General features: G+C 44.5%; 1 protein-coding gene across 3 annotated transcripts in view; it reads right to left on the bottom strand.

The window, feature by feature from the left end:
- Positions 1 to 13,805, bottom strand: part of LOC121567972 (replication protein A 70 kDa DNA-binding subunit) — a 46,292-nt gene that overhangs the window by 7,413 nt on the left and 25,074 nt on the right. For 2 of the 3 annotated variants that reach the window (XM_041878398.2, XM_041878399.2), the window contains 4 exons: positions 9,947 to 10,079; positions 3,403 to 3,579; positions 1,964 to 2,071; positions 1,527 to 1,613 (listed from right to left, as the gene is read on the bottom strand). In XM_041878398.2, the coding sequence (XP_041734332.2) occupies positions 1,527 to 1,613; positions 1,964 to 2,071; positions 3,403 to 3,579; positions 9,947 to 10,079 (505 nt within the window). The remainder of the gene's footprint in view (positions 1 to 1,526; positions 1,614 to 1,963; positions 2,072 to 3,402; positions 3,580 to 9,946; positions 10,080 to 13,805) is intronic. The other variant, XM_041878400.2, reaches the window with a different exon arrangement.

The raw sequence follows: 13,805 nt of genomic DNA, 5'->3' as shown, positions 1-13,805 counted from the left end.
ACTTTTTAAATAAATTCCTGCAGTCAATTTGTGCAATACGTTAGGAGATAAAAACATTGCATTCTTTATGTCACCTGCCACATTAATATGGTAGTCCCCAGTCACGTGGTGTTTTGTGTACAAGCACACAACGACAAGAGACCGGAGCCTTGAGAGTCACTCACTGTTGTGCAGCATGCGCCAGGTGATCTAATTACAGTGTGGAATTCACAACTAAATGTTTGCCAGCCTAGATATCTTCTAACTATTAAGTTAACTGTCTAAAATGTGCTAAATGCTCTGCAGTTGTGCATTTGGTTTGCTAATTTAGTATCTGGTTAGCCATCTAGCTAAGTGATTAGCTTCTTCCAAAATCAAGCATTCACTTGGTAACAGAAGAGAATTCCTTCCTGAATCAAGAGCCTTGCTGGCTAATATTTGTTTTGTGCATGCAGCAAACTGTGTAGCATTTTTGAGTTAATTGTATAGTTTAGGTCAGAAACTGTACAAAATGTTCACAATGTGCTCGTTAGTATTTAGTTAGCATTCTCTATGGGATTTCACATGTACCTGTTAGCATTGCTAACCTTCGGATTACAGTATTAGTGGGGTTTGAAGACAGCGCCCCTTGTGTTCAGTGTCTGTATTACTGACTATCCCGGTATGGCATGAAGATATGACAAACTGGATACTGCCGAAGCCTAATGTCTGTTATGAATTTTTTTTTGAGCCAGACCAATATATTGGTTGACTGATATTACAATCGGCTGATATTGTTTATGTGTGTGTGTGTGTGCGTGTGTGTCCCCCAAATCGGTCACTATACCACTAAACCACCACAGTATGAAAAATGTATGCACTCACTATAAACTGTAAGTCGCTCTGGATAAGAGCGTCTGCTAAATAACTAAAATGTAAATGTAAAATGTATCGACAAATGATTTTTAAAAATCATGCTAATCTGAGCACTTTATTTTAATTTTATTTTTTACCCCCCCCTTTTCTCCCCAATTTCATTATATCCAATTGTGATCCAATTACGATCTTGTCTCATCGCTGCAACTCCCCAACGGGCTCAGGAGAGGCGAAGGTCGAGTCATGCAACCTCCGAAACATGACCCGCCAAACCGCGCTCCTTAACACCCACAACTAGAGCGCAATAAGCCAAGTAAAGCCCCCCCGGCCAAACCCAGACGACGCTGGGCCAATTGTGCGCCGCCCTATGGGACTCCCGGTCACGGACGTTTATGACACAGCCTGGGATCGAACCCGGGTCTGTAGTGACGCCTAAAGCACTGCGATGCACTTCACAGGTCGCACTTCACATTATTTAATTATGTTTGTTTTTCAAATGTGAGAAATAACATTCAAAAGGTATCTTTGAAGAGACGTTTTTCATTTGGAGTGAAATTTGTGCAGAAAACGGATTTTTGAAATCTCACGTTTGAAAAACAATGCATCGGCCAATAAATTCAAACCGGTGTAGCCCCCCAAAAATAAGTATTGTATCAGACCCAAAAATCCCATATCTGTCATGCGATACTTACATTGTAGGTCTCCAGCTTGACTCTGTTACGGAAGATGAACGTGTGGAAGTTGGCCTGCTGAAAGATCTCCTCGAAGGCAGCTTCATTCTGCATGAAAATTAAAATGGGATCAGTTTAACTTTTAATGACAATCAAAAACGTGCTTGTTTCCATTAAAAAGCAATTGTTTTAATCAAAGCCGTTTTCCATCTAATTAAAATGAAAAAAGAATAATGTAGAGCAAAAAAAATGTTTCAATAGAAATCCTTGGGTTATAGAGGCTGTGTGAGGGCCTACAGAGACCACATGGCACAGCAGAGTAGAGCAGAGGTAGCTGGTGCTAGTGGCTGGCAGGGCCAGGCTAGATAGTGCCTGGGGTTCAGCACCTCCCCAGGCCCTTTCCTCAGGCCTTGAACCAGGCAGACGGGGAGGGAGACGGGGGAGGGAGAAAGGCTCACCGAGTCCTTGAGCTGCCCTAGGTAAGCAGCATTCTGTCCCAGGATGGCTTCAGCACTTTCCTGGAAGCAGGTCACCCACTGGTTGTCCCCGTAGTCTGCTATGTTGGCCTGCAGGATGAGAGGAGGAACAGAGACAGACACATGGCAGGAGTGAGTACTGGGGAAAGTCAAAGAGAGAGGGAAAGGTCATCTGGGCTTTATTGATCATAGGTTGCAACACAAATGGCACCCTATTCCCTTTATAGAGCGCCACTTTTGACCAGAGTGCAATGGGCCCTGGTCAAAAGAAGTGCACCACATAGGGAATAGGGTGCCATTTGGAACGCAAACAGAGTCTATTAAAAAGGTAGGCTTCTCAGGGATTTGGTACTTTGGTTTATTGTTGTGTATGATGTCAAGGTGCTGCTGAATATTCAATGTATTGTCGATTGCACAAGTTTATACTGCTGGGAAAGTCATTATTATAGAACTCTACTGTTCTATACATTTGGCAGGCAGGGACTTTAAACACTAGAAGAGCCAAGGTGTATGTGTGATGCGAGCTGCGCGCAATGGTAGCATATTCACAGCTCATGTTCCAGCTCTGTGGAGAAAAGCAATATGCTGACTGGCGAGAGGCGCAAAACAAAAGAAAAGCCGCTTATTTTAGATGTCTGGCTGCAAGAGCTCATTTGCTGACTAAATGAGGTAGTATTTTAATGCTGCTATTTTTAACCAGCAGAGACAAAATGCCTCAGCATCGAGCAACAGTATTCAGGAGGGGAAAATAGAGCAATTAACTCATCATAATCCTGACTTACACCCAATAAAACAAATCAAATGAATCCTAAAATAGCCAGCCACTATTTGACGCTTGCAGCAGCAAGAGCAGAATGGGCTTAAATAAGAATTTTCTTCAAACATGACTGTAAAGGGAGCCAATGGGGAGAGTTAAGGACCGTGAGAGAAGTAGTACCATAGGGGAGACTGGCTGGAGTCCTGGGAGAAGAGGGGAAAACTGAGCCCAGAAGGAGAGAAAGAAGCGAAAGAGCGAAATGAGAGAAAGAAAGAGCGCACGAAAGAGAGCGAAAGAACGGAGGGGTGAAGAGAGCAAGATTGAAAGGAAGGACAAAGACAGAAAGCGAACGTGTGCGTACCAGAGAGAGAGCGTGCTAGAGAGAGAGTAATGAGAGGTAGTAGATAAGTCCCCCAGAGGAAGACACCCCCCCAGCCACACCCACAGCAGCAGCAGCCCCATCCCCACAGTCCTGTGAGGATAGGAGAGAATGAATAGAGGCCCAGGGGATGGGGTCAGGAGAGGGCAGGTACCCTGTCACAGTGAGCGTGAATGGGGTGGCAGATTGGGACGCAGCGTGTGCGTGCGTGTCCTCTTTGTGACTGTGCGTACTGAATCCAGCCAGAAAGCCAGAGGGCTTAGACAGACAGAGAGAGCTACTCACAGAGACGATGAGTCGGTACTTGAAGTTTGGGAACTCTTTGTCACACTTCTCACAGCGGAACATGCCGTTCTGTTGGTCCACCACCTTCTTATTGCAGTCCTGACTAGGGCAAGCCTGGTACAGACAGTTCTCCTTACGGATGTACACTATGGTGGCAATGCAGCTGAAGTAGTCTGCCTGGAGGGACACACACACACAGACATTACTGAGTATACAGTGGCTTGCGAAAGTATTCACCCCCCTTGGCATTTTTCCTATTTTGTTGTCTTACAACCTGGAATTAAAATGGATTTTCTGGGGGTTTGTATCATTTGATTTACACAACATGCCTACCACTTTGAAGATGTAAAATATTTTTTATTGTGAAACAAACAAGAAATAAGACAAAAAAACAGAACTTGAGCGTGCATAACTATTCACCCTCTCCCCCAAAGTCAATACTTTGTAGAGCCACCTTTTGCAGCAATTACAGCTGCAAGTCTCTTGGGGTATGTCTCTATAAGCTTGGCACATCTAGCCACTGGGATTTCTGCCCATTCTTCAAGGCAAAACTGCTCCAGCTCCTTCAAGTTGGATGGGTTCCGCTGGTGTACAGCAATCTTTAAGTCATACCACAGATTCTCAATTGGATTGAGGTCTGAGCTTTGACTAGGTCATTCCAAGACATTTAAATGTTTCCCCTTAAACCACTCGAGTGTTGCTTTAGCAGTATGCTTAGGGTCATTGTCCTGCTGGAAGGTGAACCTCCGTCCCAGTCTCAAATCTCTGGAAGACTGAAACCGGTTTCCCTCAAGAATTTCCCTGTAGTTAGCGCCATCCATCATTCCTTCAATTCTGACCAGTTTCCCAGTCCCTGCCGATGAAAAACATCCCCACAGCATGATGCTGCCACCACCATGCTTCACTGTGGGGATGGTGTTCTGGGGGTGATGAGAGGTGTTGGATTTGCGCCAGACATAGCGTTTTCCTTGATGGCCAAAAAGCTCAATTTTAGTCTCATCTGACCAGAGTACATTCTTCCTGCTTATTTTTTTCTTTAAGCTATGGCTTTTTTCTGGCCACTCTTCCGTAAAGCCCAGCTCTGTGGAGTGTACGGCTTAAAGTGGTCCTATGGACAGATACTCCAATCTCTGCTGTGGAGCTTTGCAGCTCCTTCAGGGTTATCTTTGGTGTCTTTGTTGCCTCTCTGATTAATGCCCTCCTTGCCTGGTCCGTGAGTTTTGGTGGGCGGCCATCTCTTGGCAGGTTTGTTGTGGTGCCATATTCTTTCCATTTTTTAATTATGGATTTAATGGTGCTCCGTGGGATGTTCAAAGTTTCTGATATTTTTTTATAACCCAACCCTGATCTGTACTTCTCCATAACTTTGTCCCTGACCTGTTTGGAGAGCTCCTTGGTCTTCATGGTGCCGCTTGCTTGGTGGTGCCCTTTGCTTAGTTGTGTTGCAGACTCTGGGGCCTTTCAGAACAGGTGTATATATACTGAGATCATGTGACAGATCATGTGACACTTAGATTGCGCACAGGTGGACTTTAACTAATTATGTGACTTCTGAAGGTAATTGGTTGCACCAGATCTTATTTAGGGGCTTCATAGCAAAGGGGGAGAATACATATGCACGCACCACTTTTCCGTTATTTATTTTTTAGAATTTTTTGAAACAAGTAATTTTTATAATTTCACTTCACCAATTTGGACTATTTTGTGTATGTCCATTACATGAAATCCCCAAAAAAATCCATTAAAATGACAGGTTGTAATGCAACAAAATAGGAAAAACACCAAGGGGGATGAATACTTTTGCAAGGCACAGTACTTCTGTCAAGTGTTTTGAAAAGCACTATTTTGTGGAAGGCCGTATTCTATATGCCATATATGCAGCTGAAGTAGTCCGCCTGGACAAACAAAACACATACAACATTACTGAGCATACTTCTTAGTCGTTTTAAAATGTGTACACCAGATGTTTTGTGGAATTACCATATTGCTATACATGCAGCTGAAGTAGTCCGCCTGGACACAAACAGTCAAACACACAACATAACTGAGAATTCTTCAGTCAATCGTTTTGAAAGTAGATATTTTGTGGCAGGCCATATTGTAAATGGGCCACATGTGCAGGCTTGGTCCATGATTTCTACATAAGGTTGATGCCATTACACGGCGCAGAACTATCAACTGAGAGGCATAAAGAACAGATCTGAGAGGACATCAACTAGAATATTCAAACTGTATTAAAGAGAAACATTATTGCAGTGGGATGCAAAAATCACAATCCAACCGCAATCTGCATAGCATAGCTCCAAACACAAATGCAAAACAGCAATGGCAGGCAGCCTCATCTTTTTTATGGTGGTATATGCAAAGTTTATAACCCCCATATACATAAACAGCCTTTTAGAATATTTCCTAGCCTGTCGGAGAGCAGCAAGCTCTGGTTGGAGATGAGGCACGTCACCTCTCGTTCTATCGACACGTTGTAGAGCTCCCTTTCTGTTTCTGTACCCCCACCCACTACCCACCACTTCATACGCCTTGCTGCCTGCTGCCCCGGACAGGTCTGTGTCACAGTCACGCCTCAAATGATTATTGTTTTGTAACATCTCGCTCTCCCTCGCTTATCATCCCGCTCTCCCTCCATCTGTGTTAGCCCCCCGCCTACTGCTCGTCACCACTCCTGCATGTGGCCATTGGGACAGAGAGGTGACAGAGGCACAGTGGGGTGAGAACAGGGTCACGGCTCACGATGAGGGGGAGTGAGAGGAGCAGACACCTCCACGCCTTAACACCGTCTGTATCCCAAATAGCGCCCTATTCCCTATATAGTACACTACTTTCGACCAGGGCCTATTGGCAATACCACATGGTAATATCTCATTATGTAAACACACACAGGAGAACCTCTGAGGCCAAGAGCCTTCATCAGTCAGTCATTAGGATTCATCCAGAGGACAAAAGAGTGTGTGCTCTTTAAAAAAAAATCATAACACTTCCTTACACAATAAAGACCTACAGTAGAATTACAATGGGGGAATTTTAATAACCTGGACATCCTGACTCATATTCATGGAGGGGAACATTGCCTGGCGTACGGAAAGGAAAGCAGGGGACAGGAAACAGGACATTTCTGCATGGTGCACTTAATTGAGAATTCTGCATGCAGGAGTTTATTATTTCCCTCTATGGTTCACAATCTAGATGGAGGCCCCAGGCAAAGTCTTAACCTCCAGTTTTTGAAGGAAATAAATAGAAAAACAAAACGGAACGTTTCCGCAGCATTGGCCGTAATAGATTTATTTCCCCCTCTCGCTCTCTCCATAGGCTAACTGCTGGCCACTCTGCCAGTATGCCTAAGGGATTCAACCCCAATTAAGTTGCACAGTAGGACAATTGATATTCTATGTCACTTCAAACTAAAAAACCTTTGGGGAGTAATCAATGACAGTGGCCAAATTAGAGAAAATCTCTCCCTTTTCAACGCATGGAATCTGTCTTTAAAACTACAGTTGTTTTAACAAACACCTCCTTCTTCCTTTCCGCACTGCAGATTCCCCAAAGAGCACTAATGAATCAAGTTAATACCTCTGCAATTAATGAGTCACTCACCACAGAGAGAGATGAGACCGCTGAACATTTTTTTCTCCAGTCTCTGTCACAAGGCTTTACATACACAGGCAGTGTCAAGCCATCAGAAGGGAGCGGGCTGTGGACGGGGTTAGCTATTCGCTGTCGAGAGGGCAAATTTGAGATTGTGACCGAGACTTTGTGACAGGGACAATTAATTGCCGCTGACTTGCGAAGGGCCTTCAGAGGGCCGACCTTGTGACCCCGTGTCTCCACGGGCTGAGCAGGAGGAGTACCAGGAGAGGACAGACTGAGCTTGAGTCAGCTCCTCATCACACACACAGACACTACAGGCTAAACTACAGCCCTGGGTCACACCTCTCCCTTCCTCTCTCCTCCTCTAGTACCACAACCTAACGCCAGGAGAAAGCTCCTTAACCCAACAGGAGGCTAATGGATAGTCTGGACGACTCTAGTGAAGGTCAAGGGAACTCGTGAATCAGCAATGCTAATACTGGTTAGCATAAATAGTGCCAACAGCCTACTCTACAATGAGACAGTGAATATGTTTACGTGCACACTAATAATTATATATTAAACTGATTATGGCAGTAGGCCGAGTATTGAAATAGTCATATAAACACCTTAAGCTGCTCATCTTAAAAATCGGCGAATGGCCAAAATCAAAGTAAGCATACAGCGATTAGAACACCTGGTTTTCTGAGTAATCTTTCAAATTATTAGGACATGTAAACAGCTTAAATCGGTGTTCCAGCGTTGTATTTGATCTGCACATGTGCCACCACAGGTAGTGCAAGCCTCCCTCTTATGTGCGAGTGAAGTGAGTTCAGAAAAGTATGCATCTTATAAATAGTTTTCACATACAAAATGTATATGTCTGAACTCTGAATCAAAAAGATGTCGCAAAAATAACATGGTCACTGTGGTATAATTTTCTGTATTTATCAAGAGTCCCATCAGGTATCCTGATGTCAGATATGTCCATGTAAACAGGATTATTAGGGAAATCGTTCTTCTTGCATAAAAACATTTTTATATTAATCACCACAATAATGTCATTACTGTGTGCATGTAACATATAGTCTACTTTACAATGTGAGGGGAGTGTCAAGTAACTGGTTAGCCTATATAGTGTCCATACACTCTTCAATGTGAGGGGCATAAGGATAACAATAAGAGCGCTATACTGAGGCTTGGTGACACCAGGCCCTGGAGAGGTGCAGTGCAGATGAGCGAGAGAGCAGCAGAACCAGGGCTAGATCACAGAGAGCAGCAGAACCAGGGCTAGATCACAGAGAGCAGCAGAACCAGGGCTAGATCACAGAGAGCAGCAGAACCAGGGCTAGATCACAGAGAGCAGCAGAACCAGGGCTAGATCACAGAGAGCAGCAGAACCAGGGCTAGATCACAGAGAGCAGCAGAACCAGGGCTAGATCACAGAGAGCAGCAGAACCAGGGACTAGATCACAGAGAGCAGCAGAACCAGGGCTAGATCACAGAGAGCAGCAGAACCAGGGCTAGATCACAGAGAGCAGCAGAACCAGGGCTAGATCACAGAGAGCAGCAGAACCAGGGCTAGATCACAGAGAGCAGCAGAACCAGGGCTAGATCACAGAGAGCAGCAGAACCAGGGCTAGATCACAGAGAGCAGCAGAACCAGGGCTAGATCACAGAGAGCAGCAGAACCAGGGCTAGATCACAGAGAGCAGCAGAACCAGGACTAGATCACAGAGAGCAGCAGAACCAGGGCTAGATCACAGAGAGCCAGGAGCAACACTACTAAAGCCCAGCCAGCCACTGAGCCAATCACCACAACAATTCCTCAACATTCTCCACACACACAAACAGGTAGGGATTTAGCCACAAATAGAGGACTTCAGTCAAGTGTTGCTCTTCTATTATTTATCTAGGCCTTGGAACATGCCTCATTTTCCCCTCTGTTTGCTAAGGCAGGAGATTTCCTCACATGCTCTTTACCCAAACCTGTCTATACCCCAAAGCCCTCTATCCATTCTCCAACACCTCACTCCTTCACCTGACCCGAGTCCACCGGAGTCTTTTAGTCAACCCTGTGCTTTTGTACCATCCTCCCCCTCTCCCAGTCCCATCCTCCCTCTGTCCTGAGCTTGTGCGCTATCCTCCCTCCCCCCTGTCTTAGTCCTCAGTGTACCCTGGACTTGGAGCTACCCCCATTCTCCCCCTCTCCATCCTCGCCTCTCTCCCAGTGCTGTTCTAACCCAAGGACTCTCCTCAGACGTCAGTCAAATAAACCTAATTAAAATAATCTCATCCCTCCTCCTTATTCCAATACGGAGGTTAAAAACCAAGGCCCAGGATTAATTAGTATAGTTTTATATTACAAATATTAGAGGACATATCAGTTTCCATAATCGGAGATGAATTATCCCACCTTTCCTCCATACCATAAAATGTAAATAATAAGCTGGAATTACAAGCACATTTATTACTTGATTTATCTGAGCGCAACCACTTCATTACCAAGCTGAAAGAACGGCGCCCCTCTTCTCTTCACAATCAATATGGGAGATAAATGTGACTTCACATTAAGCATATACCTAGGTAGGAAGAGGGCAGCAGAGGACACATACTATGTTGGTGATTAATGAGAGGGAGAATATCAGAATACCGTAGGGTTGCATCCCAAATGGCACCCTATTCCCTATATAGTGCACTACTTTTGACCAGGTCCCATATGGAATAGGGTGCCATTTGGCCCCGACCTAAAGTAGTGCACTATGTAGGGAACACTTTCAAAAAAGTGATCGCTTGCATTCAATACTGTCTTTCAGTTTGTCCTTGAATATTCTTGCTTTGAATCAAGTCAACAAAGAAAAGCAATATGTAGGACCTTATTATATTTTAGAATGTTTGATGTACATGTGTTTGTCTACATAAAAGTATGTTTGTGTGAGTGTGTGGGTGTGTGTGCGCAACAAACCTTGTCTCCGTGTCCGAGGTGCTCCGTCTTGATGTCAGTCAGGGTCTTCCAGTTGGTGTTCCCTCCTCCTCCTCCTACCGTCCTCGCCTCCGTCAGAGACTGGCCATCCATAGAGTGACCCTCCTTGTCATACCTGGACGGACACGGACAAAACACACAAACCTTTAGTTAACATCCAATCTAATTAATTTATAAAGCCCTTTTTACATCAGCAGATATCACAAAGTGCTATACAGAAACCCAGCCTAAAACCACAAACATGTCACTGCAGAAACAACCCCATCAATCACAATAGAAGAGAAGACAAAGTGTAATACATAGAGGTGTCTTGTAGCCTAGCGTCTTGTAGCCTAGCGTCTTGTAGCCTAGCATCTTGTAGCCTAGCGAGTTGTCTGTTGTCTAGTAGTGGTTAATAAAACCCATCCTGTACAACATAGCCATCCCTGTTTGACAAAGCTGAGTTAGGTTGCGTCCTAAAATGGCACTATTCCCTATATAGTGCACTAAATAAGGAATATGGTGCCATTTGGGATGCAGAAATAGTCTGTGCTGAGAGCAAAGCAGGCTGAGTGGCAGAGAGAGTGGCAGTGAAACGAATCAACAGCAGTGATAGGGGAATCAGAAACCAATTTTCACTCAGCGTTACCTCCAGGTGATTCACACAAGACAAGGGGGAAGGAGGGAGAAGAGAGGGATGGAGAGTGGGGGGAGGGGACAGGGAGGAGGGGGGAGAGGTAAAGAGGGAAAAACAATAAAACACAGGTTGGAATGGTGCAAGAGATCAATAGCGCTTACTAATCTATTGCTAGGAGGTATTGTGTAGTGCTGTGGGGGGGGCTGTAAATACAGGGAGCCGGACCTTGCTCTTAGAAGCATGACTAATTGAAAATATCCCCATTAATGGCCTGCGAGCATGAGGCCCGGCCACTATGGCCTCTGCCAATTTCCCCTCCACTGAAAAATATGTGTAATTATTTCCTGTGGCACCTATTCCCTCATCTCTGCACTAGCATCCCTACTTTGTTATAATTCTACTGGTGTTCGTACAGATAGGGGGTCTGAACAAAAACACCAGGCTGATGATGCATTAAAAACAACGTCAACCTAGTTCTGAAATCCACCTGAAAATACTTATTTGTTTCTGATTAACAACTCCTTTCATAAAGCTGCTGGTGTTTTCGCCAAGAGAAATAGGCTGGAATAGAATGAAAGGAATGGTGTTTTCAGATCCAGACAGGGCTGACTCCTGGTAGGTAAGCAGATGATCATTAATGTATATCTGATTTCTCAAAATGTTATTTTTGACAGAGTTACAAATGATGAACAAAATGCTAAACAAGATACCCAGGAGACGATGTAATGCAGACTGTAAAGGCAGACAAACAGAAGAGTGTTCTGTAGGAAAGCACTACAACAGGCAGGGTACAGTAAGTCAGTGGGCTTGATGAAGGAGACAAAAAGGAGGACAAATTGGAGCTGGCAGAAGATGTGCAACAGTGGTCTGAGAGAAGCAGGGAGATGCTCCGAGCGTGGACGAAGTGAGACTAACCGACTGGAAGAGAGCGACAACAACTAGAAGAAGAGAAGGGAAAATAACAGATTCATGTGCATAGCATGGCACCCCGTCACGACGAGCCATAAGGCCAAGTACAGGACAGGACAGGCAGGACAGGATGGCAGGGCAACATGACAGAGAGCATGTGACAGAGGGAAGGAGAAAAAGCAGCTAAGCATGACAGGAACCCTTCTGGAAGCACAGTTCTTTTCCTTCCCTGCCTCCAGCTATGGCTCTCACGGTGCGTTTCTGACTGGCGGACAACATACAACAAATATGATTAGTCATCCATGAGGTCGGCTCAAGCACTCAATCACTGTAGAGGTGAAGTTGAATGATTCAGTACATGAGGTAATTTTCAAATGGGTACGTGGTTGTAAATGTGACTATGTATTCTATTCCAACATAACATTTCCAAATTGTCTGAATCATAAAACGGATTAAGCATGCGCCAGGGGGGAACTAAGCTGGGACAAACCACTGACAACAAGAGAAAGAGGGAATAAGAGGAGAGAGATCAAGTAGCATAGCCACATACAGTGGGGGAAAAAAGTATTTAGTCAGCCACCAATTGTGCAAGTTCTCCCACTTAAAAAGATGAGAGAGGCCTGTAATTTTCATCATCATAGGTACACGTCAACTATGACAGACAAATTGAGATTTTTTTTCTCCCGAAAATCACATTGTAGGATTTTTTATGAATTTATTTGCAAATTATGGTGGAAAATAAGTATTTGGTCACCTACAAACAAGCAAGATTTCTGGCTCTCACAGACCTGTAACTTCTTCTTTAAGAGGCTCCTCTGTCCTCCACTCGTTACCTGTATTAATGGCACCTGTTTGAACTTGTTATCAGTATAAAAGACACCTGTCAACAACCACAAACAGTCACACTCCAAACTCCACTATGGCCAAGACCAAAGAGCTGTCAAAGGACACCAGAAACAAAATGGTAGACCTGCACCAGGCTGGGAAGACTGAATCTGCAATAGGTAAGCAGCTTGGTTTGAAGAAATCAACTGTGGGAGCAATTATTAGGAAATGGAAAACCACTGATAATCTCCCTCAATCTGGGGCTCCACGCAAGATCTCACCCCGTGAGGTCAAAATGATCACAAGAACGGTGAGCAAAAATCCCAGAACCACACGGGGGGACCTAGTGAATGACCTGCAGAGAGCTGGGACCAAAGTAACAAAGCCTACCATCAGTAACACACTACGCCGCCAGGGACTCAAATCCTGCAGTGCCAGACGTGTCCCCCCTGCTTAAGCCAGTACATGTCCAGGCCCGTCTGAAGTTTGCTAGAGTGCATTTGGATGATCCAGAAGAGGATTGGGAGAATGTCATATGGTCAGATGAAACCAAAATAGAACTTTTTGGTAAAAAACTCAACTCGTCGTGTTTGGAGGACAAAGAATGCTGAGTTGCATCCAAAGAACACCATACCTACTGTGAAGCATGGGGGTGTAAACATCATGCTTTGGGGCTGTTTTTCTGCAAAGGGACCAGGACGACTGATCCGTGTAAAGGAAAGAATGAATGGGGCCATGTATCGTGAGATTTTGAGTGAAAACCTCCTTCCATCAGCAAGGGCATTGAAGATGAAACGTGGCTGGGTCTTTCAGCATGACAATGATCCCAAACACACCGCCCGGGAAACGAAGGAGTGGCTTCGTAAGAAGCATTTCAAGGTCCTGGAGTGGCCTAGCCAGTCTCCAGATCTCAACCCCATAGAAAATCTTTGGAGGGAGTTGAAAGTCCGTGTTGCCCAGCGACAGCCCCAAAACATCACTGCTCTAGAGGAGATCTGCATGGAGGAATGGGCCAAAATACCAGCAACAGTGTGTGAAAACCTTGTGAAGACTTACAGAAAATGTTTGACCTGTGTCATTGCCAACAAAGGGTATATAACAAAGTATTGAGAAACTTTTGTTATTGACCAAATACTTATTTTCCACCATAATTTGCAAATAAATTCATAAAAAATCCTACAATGTGATTTTCTGGATTTCTTCCCCCTCACTTTGTCTGTCATAGTTGACGTGTACCTATGATGACAATTACAGGCCTCTCTCATCTTTTTAAGTGGGAGAACTTGCACAATTGGTGGCTGACTAAATACTTTTTTCCCCCACTGTAGTTAAGCTACTTGTTTAGTTAAAAAATATGAATTGTTATGTTGGAGCACTGAGACTCAGTCGGAATAAATGAGAGAAATAAAGTAGTTGACAGCAGCACAATCAAGGCAGAACTACTGAACAGCAACATCACACTTCCAGCTTCATTGAGGTAACAAGTGCCAA

This window comes from Coregonus clupeaformis, chromosome 6 (assembly GCF_020615455.1).
Source record: "Coregonus clupeaformis isolate EN_2021a chromosome 6, ASM2061545v1, whole genome shotgun sequence".
Taxonomy (NCBI): domain Eukaryota; kingdom Metazoa; phylum Chordata; class Actinopteri; order Salmoniformes; family Salmonidae; genus Coregonus; species Coregonus clupeaformis.
The sequence above is the reverse complement of the archived record's forward strand: the minus strand, read 5'-3'. Positions and strand labels throughout refer to the sequence as shown.